The 20,688-nt window shown below is 50.1% G+C and overlaps 1 protein-coding gene across 2 annotated transcripts; it reads right to left on the bottom strand.

The window, feature by feature from the left end:
• Nucleotides 1-2,530: 2,530 nt before the first annotated feature.
• SNRPD2 (small nuclear ribonucleoprotein D2 polypeptide) lies at nt 2,531-7,356 on the bottom strand. 2 transcript variants are annotated; one of them, XM_067556807.1, is made up of 3 exons: nt 7,247-7,356; nt 6,085-6,264; nt 2,531-5,563 (listed from the first exon to the last, which is right to left on the bottom strand). In XM_067556807.1, exons 2-3 carry the CDS (start codon nt 6,234-6,236, stop codon nt 5,389-5,391), a joined length of 327 nt encoding a protein of 108 aa, XP_067412908.1. In that variant the 5' UTR covers nt 6,237-6,264; nt 7,247-7,356; the 3' UTR covers nt 2,531-5,388. The 2 variants fall into 2 exon arrangements, with proteins under 2 accessions (XP_067412908.1, XP_067412907.1); XM_067556806.1 differs by having other exon boundaries at nt 7,217-7,334.
• Between the last annotated feature and the right edge of the window lie 13,332 nt (nt 7,357-20,688).

The following is a 20,688-nucleotide window of genomic DNA, read 5'->3' as shown; positions in this document are numbered from 1 at the left end:
GGCCTGCAGACATGCATAGGGTCCCTGCATCCACCCATGCCAGGCCCTGCTCTGCACCCTCCCCTGGCGAGGGGGCTTCATGAGGTATCCCAGCCCCCTCCTGTGGCGGTGGGAGGGGCTGGATTATGGGGGAATGGACTGAGATAAACGGGCGGGGGGAGGAAATGGGGCTGGGGGGAGGAAGAGATGGGGAAGTGGGGGGGGGCGAGGGGAAACAAGACGGGAGTAGAGTTGCAGTTGGGGGTGGGGGCACATTCACCCACCCCCATGCTGTGCACCATGATAGGGTGTTTCCTGGGTCATGCAGAGGCCCAGGTCAGAGGGGCTGTTGGGCGCCAGCACCAGGCAGGAGATGGTGCTCAGATCACATCCAGGGCTGCCCGCTCAGCCAGTCTCCTCGGCTCCCAACGGGGCTGGGCAAAGGGCACCCACGGGGCATAGCACACCCCCAGCCAGGTGTGCAGCTCACTGCATGTGTGGGGGGGGGGGGGGGGCGGGGGGCAGCAGGGAACCCAGCCCCTCAGACAAACCATGCAGCTCGAATTCCGGGATTGCACTGGGTGAGGGAGCGGTCTGGGTAATGAGTTTAACAGGACTCAGCCCAGCTGGCAGACAGCAGGGTGACTGGAACACCTGGCCCTCTCTCTTGGAAGCCCTCGCAGAGCCCCACCCCTGGCTATGCCATAGGCAGTGACCAGCAAGTTGGTGCCTGTGAGCAAAGCCATGCTGGTGCAGGTTGGGCATCACCATATGCAGATCAGCAGGGGGCGCTCTCGCCCAGCAGTCAGGCCTGACCCCAGTGCCGTGCAGGGGGGCTGTGCTGCAGGAAGCGGAGGGCTGTGGGGGGACCGCTCTCCCTGGACAGTCAGTTCTGGCCCCAATGCCCTAGCGTGGCGCAAGTGGCTTCTCTCACTGCTGAGGCTGTGACAAACGGGGTTACGGGCAATGCCCGAGGATGTATCAGGCTGCTGCGTTCTTCTGGCCCCATCCCATCTTGGCTCATCCCCACTGTCCCAGCAGCTCCTGGAGCAGGCAGCAGCTTGATTCCCCACCCCAACGTGCCATGCAGTTGTGCAGCCTGGCTGAGCCATCCTGCCCTTGAATGGCAGCATTTCACCACTAGGCGAGGCATCCCTATGTTTGTACAGCACCTGGCACATGGGACCCATAGCAGTCCTACGATGGAAATATTAAAAAATAATAAATCACTGCCACACCCCTGCTCCAGAGCATGTCAGTGCTGGGTGAGGGAGCCCTATATATACAGCTCCTGTGGATGGCTGCGGGTCAGTGCTAGCTGCGGTGTTCCTGTGTCAATAACTGCCACACCCCACCGTAGAGATGGCTGCATTGTGGCGCTGGGTTCAGGTCCATCAAGAGAAATTTAGGGCCCTGGTCAATCATGTTTGTTGGAACCCCACCTCCTCCCATTTCACCCCATGTCACCCCAGTTACTGGCATTTTGGGAGCCCCCCCCCCCCAGTCAGGGAGGCCAGGACAATAAGCCCCCCCTTTCATCTCCTCATCAGCCCTGCTTGGGTGAGGGACTCCTGTATAAACAGCTCTGAACCCCACCCCCCCCCAAGGTGGCTGCATCTCAGCACATCTGGGACAATCCTGTCAGTGCTGCGGTTCCTAGGACCTTGCTCTGCTTGAGCGTCTCCACCACACGCCCAGGCAAGAAGAACCGGGTCGATGTGGCAGCTCAGGTTTGGTGCAGGCCACAGCTTGGATTTCGCCCTGTCAGGTGCTTTTCCTTCACCTCGCCTGGCGGCGGTGGGTGGCTGGTGATTTGGTGGGGAGGAGGCCGTGGCAGCGAAGGGCCAGGGCGGCTGAGCCAACACGGCCTTATCGCAACGTGAACCTGACACCCAAGCCAGGCAGGAGCTCGGGGGATCGATCCCTCAGCAGCTGGGACCCTGGCCATGTGGAGATGCAGCCAGAGCCCGATGACCCTGCAACAGGGGCCAGTGACCCCCCTCCACCAGTCTTGCCGCTGCAGCTCCACACCCCTTCCCTGCTCTGGATTCCCCCCAGCTGCCAGTGGACCCAGGATCCAGGGAGAGGCAGGCCGGGGGGCAAGGAGCTAATTGAGCCCAGGATCTTTCAGCAGGCTGGGAAGTGCCCTCCCTACAGCTCCTGCTAGAAGCTCCGGCTCCAGCCCTGCTCCCAGGAAGGTGCTGGTGCCCAGCTAGTGCCGGACAAACCCTGCGGCTGCTGGCAGAAGAGTGGGCCTGGCTGTTTCCCATCCCCACCTCAGACTCTCACTGCTCCCTTGACCTTCTCGGGCCAGAGCTGCTCTGGCAGGGTCAGACCACGGCAGAGCCAGCATCGGGTAGGGCATGGCAGGTCTCCTGGAGACAGCTGTTCCCCCCAGCCCTTATCGCCCCATCCCTATGGTGCCATCTCTCCTCCCCAAGCGCTGCCCAGTGGGGCTCAGCCCCCTTCCCTGGCTGAGCAGATGTCCTGGCAAACAGCCCATCTGTTCCCTGATCAATAATTCATCGCCCTGCCGCCGCGGGGCCTCGTCCCCTCTGGCCCCCAGCAGTAACCGATCCAGCCCGGCCCAGCGACTACATGGCAGGAAAGGGGCTGCTCTGGGAGAGCAGCACAAAGTCACTTTGAGAGCGCAGCATGGGGGGAGGGGGCCCAGAGGGCCAGCGGGGGCTCGACTTTCACTGGCGGAGGAGCAGCTGGGCCCAGGACTGAGCTCATGCAGGCAGTGCCCAAGCAGAGATGCCCGCAGACCCGGCAGCACTGCCAACACCGACCTACGGGGCTACATGCACAAAGGAATAGTATGGGGCTGGCCGGCTCGGGGGCGGGGAATGGGAACCGGGGGCCTCTCCCCTCTAGCCCAGGGGTCTCAACCTTTTTCTTTCTGAGCCCCCTCCTCCTCCTCCTCCTATAAAAATTCCCCATCCCACCTGTGCCTCAACAACTGGATTTCTAGGCATGCAGCCGGTGAAAAGCTGTACAGAACGGCTAGCTACACAGGGACACATGCCATCAACCTATGAAAGACAAGGAGATAGGTACAAAACTCAAACCCGGAATATATTAGTGTGTGTGAAGCTTGGTGCCGACTCACAGGGTGCTGGCTGCTGAGGTGAGGCGGGGGAAGGTCGCGGTGAAGCCCAGTTTATTTTGGTGGTCCCCCAGTGGGCCACAGACCCTAGTTGAGAACCATGGCTCACGGGGATGCCAGCTCTGAACAAGCCCCAGAGTGGAGGATGGGACACGAAGCCTTTCCTAAGAGTGCTGATTCTGATCTGGCCCTGGGATTGGAGGTCTGGCTGGCTCGGGGGGGGGAGGGGCGGGTGCAGAAAATGGGGTCTTTTCTATTCTCCCATTCAAAGCTCCCCAGGCCAGCAGGGCCCATCAGCTGTTCCCCCAGCTGCCACACGGTGCCCGCCCCCCGAGTTGGGAGGTCTCCCTGCCCCCTTAGAGGCACAGCTGTTCCCATCCCTAGCCGGGGATGTTGACAGTACAGGGCGAATCGGCCCAGCCTGCTGCTGCTTGGTTGACAGGCGGAGGCCATCAGGCTGCAGAGGCAGCATCTGGCCCCTGCCCTGCCCTGCAGTGCATCCAGCCGGAGCGCAGCTCTGTTAGGACTCTGCAGTCCCATGCAGCCTGCCCTGCCCATCCTTGTGGCATCTGGGTCCCCCCCACTTCAGGGATGGGAAGAGCCAGAGCCACGGGAAGAATTTGGCCCATGGAAGAAGCCACAGAGCCTGTTACTCCTGGGGGAAAGATGTGTACCCAAGTTTAAAGCAGATGGGTCCCAACCCTACACATCCAGCAGAGGAGTGGGGGTCTAACCCTGGCACGGTCCTTTGGCCTCCCAGGCTCTATTCACAGCAAGAAGTGGTCCTACCTCTCCTCCCTCGCCCCAGCCTGGTTCACAGTGCCTGCCAGCAATCTGCCCCCACCCCCATCAAGTGCCAGCAAGATCAAACCCCATGTCACCAGCCACACTACCTCCCCACCCCAAATCAGGCAAGAGAGCTGGAAAAATCAAGTGGGTTTATTACAAAAGACTCTGGTGTCATCCCTTTCTGCAAGGAGAGGCGCTGCTGCCCTAGAGGCTGGGGCTAGAACATACAAGCTAAGGCCCCACTCCGGAAACTGCCCCATGGATGCAGAAAACCCAGGACACCAGGATTTACTGGCACAGATGCAGCTGGAGGATCAGGGCCAGGGGAGCTGTCCACACCAGGGATTTCTGCACCAAGCCCCACCTACCCTCAGCTCACGCAGTGTATGGCAATTCAAAGTGAGGGGAGGGGCTACCTGGACCCTGTCCCACTTATGACTGAGCAGAGCAGAAAGGAACAACCCTTCGCTCCCAGTGCGGACACAGCTGAATCTCTGCAGCTTGTTACACTGGAAGCAGGCCAAGCCTAACATAAACGTGAAGCTATTTACACTAGGAGCCGAGCGGTGTTGCAAATCACTCGCTCAGCCACCCCCATGCATCACTCAGCTGGAAACGGGACGTGAACTCATGCACAGCTAATGCTGGTTTGGCTGGCTCTGCGAAACAGGAGGCTCAAATGGTGTCAGCAGAACCTGGTCCAAGCCTGAAGTGCCCAGAGCCTCTCTGTGGGGAGCTTGCAGTAGGGTAGCTATGTGGTGTGGAAATCCCCAGGGCAATCGGCCCCCACTCAAATCAGATAACTACTTCAACTGAAAGAGATGTTCAGAGACAAATCTGCCGAGAGACTCCCCCCTTCTGTTAGGCTGATTCCCAGTGCTTCTCTTTGTACCTAGCTCCCTTAGGACCCTCAGTACTTCCCATTCCTAACAACTCTGCCTCAGAGCAAACCCATCGGGAGCCCTCAGAGCTACAGAGCCTCTCAGCTCTACGTAACCTCCCTGAGGGCCAGCGGAGTCTGCAGCACCCAGTGGCAAGACTATGAGCAGATGGGCTCCGTGGGCAGAAATTCTGTATAAATCCAAAGAAGCGGCACATGGACACTGACTCCTTTCAGCTTTGGGCAAGAGGGTGAAGGGCATAGGGGACACCATCTGGGATGGGCTTCCAGCAGCCGGGGTCTCCTAACCCGTTGTGCTCCCAGAAACCCCCTTCCAACTCCACGGGAGGTGGGAACTGGAGGCAGCAACAGGGAGAGCAGCAGACTGGTGCAGTGGGGGGGGGGGGAGCTGTACTCAGCGCTCTAAGGGCTAATAAGGGCGGCACAGCCACACGGGGAGAGCTCAGCGGAGTTGTTTCTGAACAGGACAGCTTCCAGGAGACCAGAAATGATGCAGACAGCAGGATTCAACCCAAGGGGCTGGAGGCAGGTTCCCCACTCAGCCTGGCTCCCAGACTCCACCCCCGCGGCTGGGTCATGCCAGGGCGAGGCTGGGCCTTGGGACAGTCCTTCATTTGCCAGCAATGAGGGGGTTCCTCAGGACCACAATGACCGAGTCCCCCCGCAGAAACATCTTGGAGATGTAGCGATCCTTGTTGACGGGCTTCGATTTCTTCTTGCCCTTGCCGCTCTTGGGCACCTCCGTCCACATCTCCTTGACGTTCTCCAGCACCATGTTACAGTGTCTGGATGGAGAGAGCGGGGGGAATCAGTGACTCGGGGACACAGCACCGGAGCTGGGGGGAATGACTGACAGGCTGGAGAAGAAGCTGTTCATTCCAGTCTCTGACCTGGCATCCCCTCTGCTAGGCCTACCGCATCTGAGCCTGGGGCTCTGAGCTCACTTAGTGCAGCCGTTGGGGTCTACCAAGGAGGTGGTGGAAACTCTGGAGGTCCTTCCACACTCCCTCCCAGACCTGGAAAGATACCCCAGCAGTCTTGCCACCCAGTGCTCCCACCAAACCACTAACCCCTAATCCACAGCAAGGAATGGAACCTAGGAATCCTGGCTCCCAGCCCTAACCACTGGACAACATCCCACCTGCTTCATACTGCAAAATCATTTGGAGGGGGCTGTTTTGCTCCTGCTGCTAGGAAAAGGGGCAGGCACAAATGGCAGCACCCTGGGGTCAGACTGGGAGGGAAGAGCCTCAATGGTATTTTAAGTGCATGCAGGGAGAGAGGCCACCTGGGGGTGAAACTCCACCTGTCAAAGGCCTTGACGCGTCCCAGCAGCTTCTTGTTGTTGCGACAGTTGATCAGCACCTGTGTGTTGTTCTTAACAGACTGGGTGAGGACGGACAGGGGTCCCGTGTTGAACTCCTCCTCCTCCCGCTTCTGCAGCTCCTCTGGGGTCATCTCGCTCTTAGGCTTGTTTAAGAGGCTCCTGCAGGTGCAGAGGGGAAAGAAACATCATTCATGGAGCCTCTGCCCTTCCCTCTTCCTCCTGCTACCCCATCTGGGGTGTCCCAGCAGAGCAAAGGGCCCAATTCTCAGGCTGCCTTGCCCCTGACACCCCACAGCACTATCAGCTGGGTTGGTCAGTCCTTGCTTCCTCTCCTCTAGGTACATCTACACACACCTGGATGGGATGATTCCTAGCTTGCCGAGACGTACATGTGCTAGTGTCTGCTTGAGCGAGTGTATCTGAGGTGGATGGGGCTAGCTGTCTCAGTATGTGCCTACGTCTCTGACTGGCTCACTCTTGGGGCAGCTAGGCCCCCACCCCATTTCGAGCAGAGCTGGGAATCACACCTCCTCCCAGCTGCAGTGCAGACATAGGCTCAGGCTCTCTCTATTCTGCAAAGCTGCCCGGCGGGAATGTGTCCATTTCAGTGAGAGCAAAATTTGCAAAAGAGTTTCAATCAGAGACACCCCACGGCTCTACTTCCACCGGAGCGGAGCAGGGGGCAGAACCTGCCTTACAGAAGGATAAAAAAGAACAGCCGAAGTCCTAATAAAACACCTCGATTCCTTTCACTGGACAGGTCGGCAGTTCAGTCGGGCCGGGATCCCCGCAGAACCTGGCTTGAGCGGCTGGCCCGGGCCTAGGCCGGCCCTTCTGCCTCCCGCCTCCCACCCCGGGCCCGGCCCTTCTGCCTCCTGCCTCCCACCCAGGACCGGGCCTCGGGCCAAGAACCTTCCCTGCCCCCCCCCCGACCCTCAGCACAGGGTGGAGGGAGCAGCCCCCTCATCGGGAGGGGAGGGTTGGGGCTCAGCGGCCCGGCCCGGCCCCAACTCGCTCGCCCCTCGGGGCTGGACTGGCTAGCTGTGGGGGGGGGGGGGGACAACAGAGACGCCCCCAGGCCATGCCCCCCTCGCCCCTGCCCCCTCCTCACATGGCACCGTCGCTCCCGCTCTCGACTCACACACACGTCGCAAAAACCCTCACGCCGCCGAGGGACTTTCCGCTTCCGGGTCACTGGGAGGAGACCAGCGCGCGTGCGCAGACCCGGGCTTCCGCCGCCTCCCGCTACGGGGCCGCCGGAGGGACTAGAAAGCGCGGAGCGCGAAGGGGCCGAGGCAGGGCCAGGGCCTGTAGGGCGGGGCCGGAGACCAGGGGGCGGGGCTCAGCCAGCGAAGGGGAGGAGTTTGCAGCTGATCGCTGCTGAGGGCGAGTGGCGCCGGCTGAAGGGGACACACACACACACACACACACGAGAGGGAGAGAGAGAGAGAGAGAGTGTGTGTGTGTGTCATCTTCGTGGCCACCAGATCCTTTAAGAAAGAAGACAGTTTAAGGGGAGAGTCCGGGGAAGGAGCCGTAGATTTGATGATTTCTGGTCAGCATTCAGTGCTAAGGTTTGCAGCAGTTTCTCGGCATGCAACATGTGCCGATTGGCAGGTTCATCCCATGCACTAAATGAAGCAGGGGTCCTGTGTGGAAAAAAGAGCTTGGTGATAATATAATTGAAGAATGTATTAGGCAGATGCGGACCAAATTAAAGTTGCAGGGACAACCTTAAGTCTGATCTTTCCTAACTTTTGAGTGGTTGACTTTGCAATCTTGTGTGTGTGTGTGTGTTATTATCTAAGTTTTTAAAAAAACAAACTGAAAAATAGAAATTTCAATCATGTGTCATCTTGACTTCCATTTGGGTCACCAGCAGGGTTGGAACCACTTAAGATAATGGAGTAATTGATAGCAGCAATAGCTCATCATTCTCAGGGTATGTCTTCACTCATGGTGGCACTGTCAGCACCGCTGGATTGATTCTTCGGGATTGACTGAGCAACAGTGAAGACCCACTGAATCGATCCAGAAGTCGACTCAATAAACCCACTCCCGCAAAAAGATTAATGTTGCATCGACAGGAAGGCTTTTCCCATCGGCACAGCATAGTGGGGACGCCACACTAATTAGAATTTAGGAAGTCAACGGGAGATGCACAAGCTACTCCATGTAGCTTGCGTATCTCCTGTCGACTGTTGCCATATTTCGCTGCGAGTGTAGAGCAGGCCTCACTGTGGACCAGCGCTAGAGAGGGATGAAACACTTTTCCAGTGGGCTACAGCAGAGGAATGTTGAGACTCAGGAATCTTGGATTCCATCCCAGGCTCAGGAGGGGAGAGTGCTCTAGTGGGCACAGACTTTTCTGCCCATTGCCCCCTAGCTTGACCCTTTCTGGCCCTGCTCCTTCAAACCTGTTTCTGGTCCCAGTCCTGTCTCTTTCCCACCCGTGGCTCCTCCTCTCACTGCTAATCCATCACCGAGGCTGTCCCAGTCTCTACTCTTCAGTCATCTGATTGCAGTCTCAGCTTCTTTGTCCAGCAAGTCTGAGTCTTACCGTTCCATACCCTCTCCCAATCCCAGTCTCCTTTTCCAGCCAGTCCCAATTTCCTCCCTCCCAGCTTCTCATCCAATCTGTCTTTCTTCCCAACTCGGGTTTCCAGTTGCCACCCCTACCCACATTTCCCTTCAGCAGGGGCTCCCAGTTCCAATCTCCCTCCCTGGGCTCCTTCTCCAATTTGTGTGTGCTCCTTCCCCATCCCTTATCCCAGTCTCTTTGCCCAGCCTGTCCCAGTCTCCTGCTGGTTCTTCATCTAATCTCAGTCACCCCACAACCTACTGGCTCCAACCCCTGTCCTTTACCTCATTGTCTCCCAGTCTCCTTGATCAGCCAATTGCAGTCCCCACCCCCCAGCATGCAATCCCAGTCAACCTCCCTGTCCCAGTTTCTGTCTCCACCTCCGATAGCTCCCAGTCCCAGTTTCTCTCTCCCGCTGCCAGACCTCAGTCCCAGTTTCTGCTCCCCATCTCACTCCCAGGCTCCTTCTCCCAATCTACTGCTCTAGCTCCCTACTTTCCCCCTCTTTATTTGAATCAGGCAGCTTTGTCCTCCACACTTCCTGAGCCCAGCCAGGTGGTCATTAGGAGCACAGGAGAGAGAGAAGTTTCCTGCTTTCGTTTCAGACACCCAGACCCAGCACAGCCTGTCCCAGCCCAGAGCTGCAATTGGAGGGAAAGTCCTACTCAGCCCCAGGTTGGAGCGTGAACAGAATCTTCAGGGAATGTACAGTAGAACCTCAGAGTTATGAATACCAGAGTTACGAATGAACTAGTCAACCACACACCTCATTTGGAACTGGAAATACACCATCCAGCAACAGCAGAGACCAAAAAAAAGAGAAGCAAACACAGTACAGTAAAACATAAACTACTCAAAAATAAAGAGAAAGCAGCATTTTTCTTCTGAATAGTAAAGTTTCAAAGCTGTATTAAGTCAATGTTCAATATAAACTTTTGAAAAAACAACCTTAACGTTTTGTTCGGAGTTATGAACAAATGTTCATAATGTTTCAGAGTTACGAACAACCTCCATTCCAGATGTGTTCGTAACTCGGAGGCCCTACTGTAATAGAAATGAAACCAATATGGTTCTATAGGAAATGCCTAAAATTTGATAGGATTTAAAGAACATGAGAGTCTTTCTATAGAAAGTTTAAATTAGCCCATATACATTACTAGGGAATTATATTCCTACTGTACAATTCTCTAGGCTGGTTTAAAAGAATATAGAAAGTTTAGCATTCTATAGTACATTCTATAGCAGTGTTCCATGAAGGATCATGATGGGCATATGGGAAATCCACCAGTACCAACTGTGGAAAGGAAACAATTGTTCATTTCTGAAAAGTTAAGACTCATGGGAGTAAAATACCTTCTAGTTCATGCACGCAGAGTCTATCCGGGGGAATTGCAACGCAGCACTTTGGTGTGCACAGCTGTTCACACACCCCTAGTCTAAGGTGACCACCTGTCCCAAATTGGATGGGACAGTCCCAACATGTAGACTTCAAGTCCTGGTCCCACTCTGGGACAGCATTTGTCCTGGATGCGCCCCAGAGTGCAGGGACACAGGCCGGGGCTGCTCTTGGGCCTTCCAGCCCCCTGCCCAGGGCAAGTGGAGAGCCTGGGGCTCCCCACAGTGGCCTGGACTCCCTAGGCACCTGTTACCACAGCCTGGTTCTAGCTTCTGGCCTGGCCAGGGGTCAGGCCTTCAGGGGAAGAGGAGGGGCAGGGGTAGGGCCACATAGCGGGTGGGTCTTCTTTGCCTGTGTCCCATTTTCACAGTTTGAAAAGGTGGTCACCCTATCTTAGTCCAAACTGCAGGGCAGTGTAGACATGCCCTTAGTTGGCAGAAGAGAATATAATTCTTCAAAAGAGATTATTTTTTTCATGAAGGATCCTGGCATACTGTATTAAACAGTGCCAAAGCAATGAAAAACACGAAGGATTCTTTCTCCAAGAATCAGGCAGCACAGACAATACTGAAGAGGTTTATTCACGATACCAGGAAGTCTGATAAATCAGCTTCAACTTCACGGTGTTACAGTGGTCAATTATAGACGCTTTCTTATCGATTACATAGTATGTTTTAAATTTTTTATCTGTTCACTTATAAATACAGACATTGTCCCATCCGGAGAGAACAACAGTGATAATGGTCGTTACATACATGCAGAGACACTTTAATCACTCTACTTACATCAAGGATGGTAGGAGGGCTACACTCGGGTTGGGGGTAGGGTGGAGGAAGAAAGGGGGGTGGTCCTTACAGATAGGTGGCAGGTGGGACAGAAATTCTAAAAGCAAATGTGCTGTTCTCATTGGAATTAGAATCACTAAGAGGACATCTGGCTTCCCGAGCCATCAGATGCTTACACTAGGCATTGTCCTTGAGGATCAGGTATGCTCGTTAGCCATTTAAATGAGTTTCAACCTACAACTTGTTAACTGAAAACAACCTCAAGTCTTACAGTTCCCTCCTGTTTGACAAATCGAACCCATAAGTGAGATATGATCAATTCTTTAGATACTTTGATATTAATGATCTACTTTAGGATTATACAGGGGAGGCGTTATGGAGGGGCGAGGAAAACAGGGTTGGGGCAAGAGTAGAGAGCATAGTAAAGTTGAAAACAGGTCAAGAAGAGAAGCAGCAGCGGAAGCTATTTGCAGGATAGTCTACCAGGTGATGAGGCTGTAAGACAGGCCAGAAGTTGAATCTTCCAAATGGGTTACAATCTGGGTGGAGAGTTGGACCGTCACATGGCCCATAGCAGTGTTCTTATGAACGGTGGCAAACACAGAGGCAGCAGCAAGGACCACTTTAGCCAGCAGCTCCTTTGCTATTTGGGCAGGGGTATTGTCCAGATATAGATTGCCATACCACCAAGGAAGTGTTGTCATTCCAGTGAAGATGCGGCCGGGCAAATGAATGTCACCCAGAGTGAAGGAGTCTGTAATCTGTAGACACATGGAGGAGTTGGCTAGACACTGTAGCAGGCCGTAGTTGTAATATGATGCAGTGGTGATAAAACACCACTGCGGGGCAGACACTTGAACAGCAGTCTCAGCATCCAGGAGAGGAAGGATGGTAACAACCACAGCAGAAGAAGTATCCAAAGGGCGGAGGATAGAACAAGAGCAAATGATATAGTCAGCAGTTTCTGTACAACAGTCCAAAGTTGTTATGAGCATGCCGCCACTGGGGGAGGGAGACATAAAGCCAGAAAGTCCTATTCGATAGACAGTGTTGTTAGACACATACCCAATAGATTTAAAATAAAAAAAGGAAGGAAAAACATGGGTGGGGATAACAAAAGGGTATGTAAGAAGAAAATCAAAAGAGGGGGTGGATGAGGTTTCAGGGCATAGCGGAGAGGCAACAATTAACTGAGCAGATATATTTGCCAAGTTTGCAAGGGCAGAGGAAGAGAGGGTGTGGGAGGGGGGAAAGCCATGGTGTATATCTAACATATCTTCTTTTAACGTATTGAATAAATCACGAGCTAGCATATCACAAGCACGTCCCTTAGATTGGGATATAGTCAAATTGATTATGATATCGGAGGATTTTTTAATTGTTGTATAGAATCCATCCATGGCTGCATCAATAGCAGTGAAAGAGTATAATAAGCCAGCAATGGTGTATTTTAGGGCCTGGGTAGTCTGGCTTTTAACCCAGGCATCGAAAAATTTATCTGGTGAGTTTATCATGGAATTTGAGCTTCAAATAGTCCCCCAGTGTCACCTAGGATGCCTCGCTTTTGTCTTTTTACTGCATGGGTGCGGACAGTATATTGTAACTTTAACTAGTAACTTTAACTGTTCCTGTAGCCATTGTAAAGAATTAGGGTGGTCGAAACATACATTTTGTAATGATACAGTAAACGTAGACAAATCATATTTAACTTTAACAGAAACCATAATTACATCATGTAGAAGTGTCTTATTAGATCCCAAATGCATAATACCATCAGGAGGGGTGGAGTGGAGCACAGGGCAGGTGGTAGAGGTGATATAACCACATTTTCACCTGAAAAGACAAAATTAGTGCACAGAACGCATATTAGATAAACTTATGTATACAGCTTAATTCTGGTTTTGTGAACCCATGTTGGGATTTCTTGTACCTTCACAGATGTGTCTGTATGGGCCATTACCATATGCGGACCCGAGTATTTTGGTTGGAGTACTCCAGGATTGTATGTTTTTACCATGACCTGATCTCCCTCCTGTATGTCCACCCAGGAGGAGGATTCTGCGGAGTCCTGAGTTTCCTGTCTGTCTTTGGCAGTCAGTCTCAAAGGCTGCAAAACTTCATTTAAACATTTGATGTATTCCCATGCAGTATCAGAAACCAGAGGGAGGGGAGCCGGAATTATACATCCTCCCTGCAAAGACATGGTCATTTCAGTAGAGTCTGAAGGGTGAGACTCCTGTAGTGGGCATTAGGAGTTGCCCTCATCGAGAGGAGAGCCACGGGTAGTTGAACCACCCAGCTAGTTCTTGTGAAAGTAAGGCTCTTGTGATTTTCTTTTTCAGTGTTTGTTTGGCTCGTTTCACTAGCCCAGAGCTCTCAGGGTGATATGGACAGTGAAATTTTTGTTTAATGCCTAGAGCAGAGCAGACTTCCTTCATGATTCGTCCTGTAAAGTGGGTTCCCTGATCTGAGTCCACTGAACATGGTAAGCCCCATCAAGGGCAGAATTCATTGGCCAGCAAGCGGGCCACTGTGCTGACATCATTTTTAGAAGCGGGGAAAGCGTCAATCCATTGGGTAAAATGATCAGTTATGACCAGGCAATATTTTTTTTCCCTCTTACAGGTGGCAGGGGACCTATAAAGTCGATTTGAATCTTTTTCATAGGACCCGTGTGTCGAGGCTGGTGTCTCATTGCCACTTTAAGCTTTTTGCCTTCATTACATTTAGCACATACAAGACACTGCCGACAGTAGTCATGTATGTCTGTTGTCATCTTGGGCCACCACCACTTTCCCTTGATGTGGTACAGCATAGCTTTTGGGTTCTGGTGGGTTGGTAGGTGATAGAGATCACAAAGGTGAGCCACAATTGATTTAGGGGCTACAAATTGCTGATCCTTTGTGAGCCAAGTGTTGGCATTATCAATTTTAAAAGCATTTTCAATCCATGGCCATGTTTCCTCTCTGGTGCATTGTTCTTGTATTTCAGGTGGTGAAATTTGGGTGGCTACCACTTGGAGATTTTCCTGTGGAATTGTTGCAACCTTTTTAACAGCCTCATCTACAGCTGCATTTGCAAGTGAAAGGGGGTCATTGTTTCTGGTATGTGCCTTGATCTTAACCACAGCCAGCTTAGAAGGTTTTTGAACAGCTTCCAATAAGCCTTTAATGTACCCCCCCATTTTTAAGAGGGGTACCAAATGAAGTGAGGTAACCCCTATTAGTCCAAGAATCAAGATAGTCATGAACCACCCCAAATGCATAGCAGCTGTCTGTATAAATGGTAACAGCCTGGCCTTCAGATCACTATCGGAGCTTTCTGAGGGTTGGCCTTTAAACCTGCATCAGCTAAGGTCCGGAACAGCATTTGAAGGGCATGTAAGTGGTCAGAGACAGTGGAGGAAGTAAGCAGTAAATCATCATCATCATACTGCAAACAAGTAGACTTGGTAGAAGCCCGGTCTACTGAAGAGAGGCCTTTGCCATAACCCGGTGAAAGAGGGTGGGAGAATTATGGTGTCCCTGGGGCAAACGAGTCCAGCTGAACTGGGTGGGGCCAAAGGTAAACGCAAACCAGTGTTGTGACTCTGGATGCATGGGGAGGCTCCAAAAGCCATTCGCAATGTCTAACACAGTGAAGATGCAGTAAGAATGATCAAGACCCGAAAGGGCGACTGATGGGTCAGCTACAATGGGGGCAAGTTTATTTGCATATTGATTAATGGTGTGGTAGTTGATGGTAAGGCGCCAGGAGCCATCCGGTTTTTTAACTGGCCAGATAGGAGAGTTGGTGGGGGAGGAACAGGGAACAAGTATGCCTCATTGGAATGAATGAATAATGTCACCTACCGCTTGAGAGGTTATTGTTTGGTAGGTGTGGGAAGTTGACCAGTAACCTGGATGGGTGGGCAGAGATGAGCAGGCACCAAGCCGCAAGATAACATGTCCTCAGCCCAGATGGAAGGAAACCTGGAACATAATTCTTGAAAAGGATTAGAGGTATTCCAGGTGAAAGTCACAGATTTAGCAGTGGCAGTAGAAGAAAGAGACTTGCTGCTGTGAAGGGGAATGGTGTGAGTGTGCATGAGTTTATCAGTAAATGTAACTGTGATCTGAGCGAGATTAAGGGTAGCTGCAAGATTGCGGAGGGCATCCATGCCTAAAACAGTTCTGTCAGCATTTGGAGCTACATAAAAAGATTGAGTCCAGACAAATAGGTTGGATTCTATAAGAACGAGGTGGCTCCTGTAGGCAGTGATGTGCATGCCTCCTCCCCCTGAAATAGGAATGTATTGTTTAGTAATGGGGAGGGGGAGGTCAGTAAGGGAAACGGATGCTCCCATGTCCACAAGAATTGTGCATGGCCAGCCCCTTATCCATGCTTGCAAATGTGGTCTCGAGAGGTTTATATCCGCCTCCATAGCACTGATGAATGAGGGGGCCGCTGAATCCTAGCAGGTCATAGAATTCAAAAGTCTAGCCATTTCTTCCCTGCTCAGGTGTGGGTAGGGGCTGGCAGTGGGCTGAGCTGCCGGCTGGGGTTGGTTACCCGGGGCCATCCGGATTGGGCATCCAGCTGCCCAATGTCCAGCCCACCCACAGATAAAACATGGCAAAGCAGGGGGGCGAAGGGGAGAGTGGAGAAGCGGGGCCAGGACCGGATTGAAAAGGCAGAGTACTGCGGGGATTCAATTGGCCGTGGTCCCGTCCCTGACTAGGGTTTTGGGCTTTATGCCAGCAGGTTTTCTGGGTATGTCCAACACCCCCACAGTTATGACAAGTTATTTTACTTTTTGCTGTTACCACAGAAATGCGGGCAGGTTTTTCTTTCTTATCTTTGGCTTGTCTAGCTTCACATTCAGAAGCCCACAGGCAGATAGATTCATAATCGGAGCCTGGGTTTACTCCCAAATTAAGGGCGGTTTGCAGATGGGAGCTGAAACCTTCCTTCAACATTTTTAAGAATGCCTCATCAGTCTTTTTGGGCTCCGAGATGCCTGCATTACTTGAACACACTTCCCATTTTCGCTCACAGGACTTGATAGCGGGCTCATTCTTGCCTTGCACGGATTCCACTATCAGTCCCCAGTTACCGGCTCCATTGCCCAGGGCATTTTGAACGGCTTCTTTAAAATCAGTACAAGCAAGGGTCATATCAACTTCTGATTTAAACTTAACAGAGGCCCAATTGCCATTTTGATGTTCCTCTAAAAGGACCTTGACCCATGAAAGGTCAGGGCATTTAGCTTTAGTAAGGATATGGAGATCCCTAGGATGTAACGTATATGTTGTAACCATCTGATTTATTTTTTTCCCCAAAATATCAAGTTTGGGTCTTTAGGCTTTAGATCTGGGAGATCCTTTAATAAGCCCTTCATTTCCTCGGTACTGAGAGGAGTATACTTATAAGTATGCTGAGCTGTTCTGTTACCTCCCTGTCCCATCCATTTTTATATTTGTTTTGTGAGCTGTTTCCAATTAATTTCTTTTTGGTTATTTTCATTATCATTGTCTGAACCAAAATCGGTGTGATCCTCCTGTTGCATGACATCAGCAATATGATTTTAACCTTTAAAGCACTGTTCTCCGTTTGGAGTTCATTAAATTTATGGTTCAGAGCTGCCTTTTGGCTCTGTACCGATGTGAAAGCCTTTTGAAGTTCCTCTAACTTTTTTACCTTTCTTTCATATTCACAGTAAAGTATCACAACTCCTTTCTCTAGCTTGCCTTTTGATTGACCAGACCACCACCACAAGCTGTCTTTTACACTTACACCAGTCCATTCATCTTTTACCGTAGCCTCCTGAACCTTTGCATGCTTTTATTTTAGAAATTCAATGGTTTTTCCACCCAATGAGGGCATCATTGATGCACTCTGGAGCAATTTGTACGACATTGTCACCCAGCTTCCTAAAACCCACTTAAATGGTGTTTCAGGGGAATCAGCCCAGCACACCCTTGTACTCAGCACTACTGAAGCACACTCTGGTGCTCAGTACTTGGCGTTGCAGCCTTCGCTGGAGCGATCCCTGCACCCCAAAAACCCTGGCAGTGCAGCCTTCACCGAAGCGATCTCTGCACCCCGAAAACGTGGTCAAAACTACAACCCCAAAACCCAATCCCTGTTCAGTCCTCTTGTCTGTGCCTTATGCGTGGTTCGTTTTATTAAAAAAAGGGTGCAAAGGGGTATCTCAGGGAGACTCAGACCAAGGTGCGCGCCAGAGGTGGTAAGTATAAAAGGTACTCACCTCTGTCCTTGGTCGTGGGAAGCACTCCGAGGATCCCAGTCGCACCCTGATCGCTGTGCCAAATTGTAAAGCACAAAGGATTCTTTCTCCAAGAATCAGGCAGCACAGACAATACTGAAGAGGTTTATTCATGATACCGGGAAGCCTGATAAATCAGCTTCAACTTCACGGTGTTACAGTGGTCAATTATAGACCACTTTTCTTCTCGATTACATAGTATGTTTTAAATTGTTTATCTATTCACTTACAAATACAGACATTGTCTCATCCGGAGAGAACAACAGTGATAATGGTCGTTACATACATGCAGAGACACTTTAATCACTCTACTTACATCAAGGATGCTAGTAGGGCTACACTCGGGGTGGGGATAGGGTGGAGGAAGAAGGGGGTGGTCCTTACAGATAGGTGGCAGATGAGACAGAAATTCTAAAAGCAAATGTGCTGTTCTCATTGGAATTAGAATCACTAAGAGGACATCTGGCTTCCCGAGCCATCAGATACTTACACTAGGCATTGTCCTTGAAGATCAGGTATGCTCGTTAGCCATTTAAATGAGTTTCGACCTACAACTTGTTAGCTGAAAACAACCTCAAGCCTTACAGCAAGCTCAGCTTCCTTGCCTGTTTCTCCAAAAGCAAATGCATTCTGCAGACTCAGTTGAGGAACAAAGCAGGCGTAATCATTTTTCAATATTTTATGAACTAAGTGGAATTAATATTATCATTCTAACAGATACTTACTGTGGCAATTAGAAAATGTGTTGATATTTACAGACGCTGGCACAAATAAATAACATCACCTTCTAAAACTGAGTAGGACATTGTGCTGCTATTGGTTATCTACATCAGTCACTTAAATGCCGCATCCCTATCGTTATAATATCTGAGCACCGCACAGTCTTTAATGTATTTATCCTCACAACACACCATGCGATAGGGAAGTGCTATTACCCCCATTTTGCAGAACTGAAGCGCAGAGACTAAATGACTTACCCAAGCTCACACAATGGCAAAACAGGAAACTGAAAGCAAGGTGCCTCCCATAGCCTAAGCTAGTGCTATAACCACTAGACCACCCTTCCTCTTGGTGGATTTGTGTTAAGCACTGCTAATTTTGGTCTTACAAATATATGCCCTGAAGCCCATTGAAATCTATGGAAAAGCTCCCATGACATTAAATGTGAATACTTCCCTGTGGAATGTGAGCAGCATTTGGCCCTAAATTTCAGTTGTCTACGAAGTACTCACAGCCTCAGCTTATTCATATAGGTTGTATATGTCGTATGGGGATTTAATTCAAATTATAACCAGAATTTTGAAATCTGCAGGAATATTCAAATGTCTCTTTGCCTTCCTACTGGTTTTATTATGATTTTTTGGGGGGGAGGGGCAGGGGGTGTAAAATATCATATATTGAACATTTGATTTTAGAGGGAAAATGGCCTTTGTAGATATCTTTTCCTGTGTGTTTTGCTCTCAAGATAGCTGTTACCAAATAGCTCATTACTGAGTTGGGCTCTGTGACATACAAAATTTATGGTGCCATTTTCAAAAGGGCCTGTGTGACGTAGGGGCTTAAATCCTGTTTTCAGAAGTGACAGAGGCACATGAAGCCTGGATCTTGTAAACCCTTTTCCACATTCTTAACTCGACTGTGGGGTGTAGACCTAGAGAACTCATGGGGCTCCTCATGGACACAAAGCTAAGCTTGTGTGTAAGTGTTTGTAGCGTCAGGGCCTTATCTACCTAAATCCCATGGACTTTCAATGAGTCTTGTGCTTCTAAGGCACTTCGTGCTTTTGAAAAGCTGATTTGAGATTATTAACCCTTTGCATTCTTATTGGTTAAAATCCTGTCAGGTCTCTTAAGTTTTCTCACGCTTGTATGATGCCCTAGTACAAAGCTATGGGCCTGGTCCTGCTTGTTCAATATGAGTTGAAGGCACACAGCACCTCATTGCTGCTGCTCTGCATCTGGAAGGATTGGCCCATATGAGTTATAACCAGAGTTATTAATATGTGCTCTGCCAACATCATGCGATGTTATTTTTTTGTTTCCTAGTGGGAGATGGGATACTTGCTACATTTTTTCTGATAGACATTTGTTGGCCCAATCCTGTTTTCATGAAATACATGAAAGAACAGAGCCACAAACACCCCCACCTCTTCCTACCAAGAGGCACTGTTACATTGTTAAATCAAAAGTTAAAACTCAACTGACCCTTATTGTTTTACCCTTTGAAATGTTCACTTCAGCCTTTTTAAAATATCCATTTACTGCAGAATAATTCAAGTCTGTCTGTACTTTGTATCTATTTATTTTAAGATTGGTAGTAAAACCATGCCACTGGCCATTTTATCTGGTAATTTTACCCACTTTCAATATATTTGTAAAAACCCTATTTTAAGTATAAGAAGCCACACTGTGAAATGTAATTACATATACCTACCTAATTGTGAAAGACACTGGCAAAAACTAAATAATGTTTTCTTTAAAAATAATATGTGAATTCTTCAGCTAGGAGTTGGCATTGAGTGATTGAAGTGTGAATGGCTGAGCAATTGAGGTGGGTGTAGACAGGGAGAGTGATTGAACAATTGGTCTGAGTAAGGGATGTTGAAACAGACAGAGAAAACACCAGCCTCACCTAAAAGGGAGGAAGAAAGGCCCGAAGATAATAACTTTTACCACTCAACTGGCCGAAGAGGAGCTCATCCTGATAACTTTGGAGTCAGCCCACTTTGAAGAACAAAATCTGATCAGGCTTGCAACAGTGTGGGTGATTAAGGATCACACCAAATGCAGATGCAGCATGACAGAGCAAAAAACCCATAGACTTACATAGGGTCTTTTCCCTATAAAATGGGACAGAAAGATGAAGGCTGGAGGTTCGGGTCTACATCACCACACCAGCCAGGAGTACCGGTGCGCATCGGCAGAACCTTGCTCCTCACCCTCGTGCTACAGTCATCTGGCCAGTGACTACCAAGAAGCTGGTAACTATAACATCTGTGAGACCCCTATGTATGTTGTCTGTCTCCCTGTCAGTGTGTGTGAGTGTGAATGAAAGTACCAACTGAAACATGTGTCAACAAAGTATATTTTATTAACAAGAATCTCTGTAATTGTAGAACTGATTCAATGTTGATACTGTTTTCCTAATATTTATGTTATTTATACTATTTCACTAAGTAAAGAACAATATTGATGTTGTTACAGTGTTGATACATTTTTATTGATACTATTTACCAAATTTCTGTATTCACAATAAATGTGGCTTGTGGCCTTATCCCCTGAAAAAAATCCTGTGATATTTGTTATTTGAATAACACATTTTTGTCACCATTAATATATTCACCATAGGGTAAATTCTTCTCTCAGTTATACCAGCGTAAAACTAATCTAATTCCCTTGTAGTTGGTGGAGTTCCTTCATTGCACCTGAGTGCAAATTTAAGCTCACTGTGATTAATGTCAGTCGTAGACACTGAAAAATCAGTCAGTGAGTGATTTAAAAAGCACTTGTGATGGGGGGACGACGGGGGAAGAACTGTTTGAAACTTTCCAAAT

This window comes from Emydura macquarii, unplaced genomic scaffold (genome assembly GCF_026122565.2).
Source record: "Emydura macquarii macquarii isolate MOO-44397 ecotype Brisbane River unplaced genomic scaffold, CSIRO-AGI_Emac_v2 contig_1790, whole genome shotgun sequence".
NCBI lineage: Eukaryota > Metazoa > Chordata > Testudines > Chelidae > Emydura > Emydura macquarii.
This window is presented reverse-complemented; position numbering and strand designations above follow the sequence as displayed.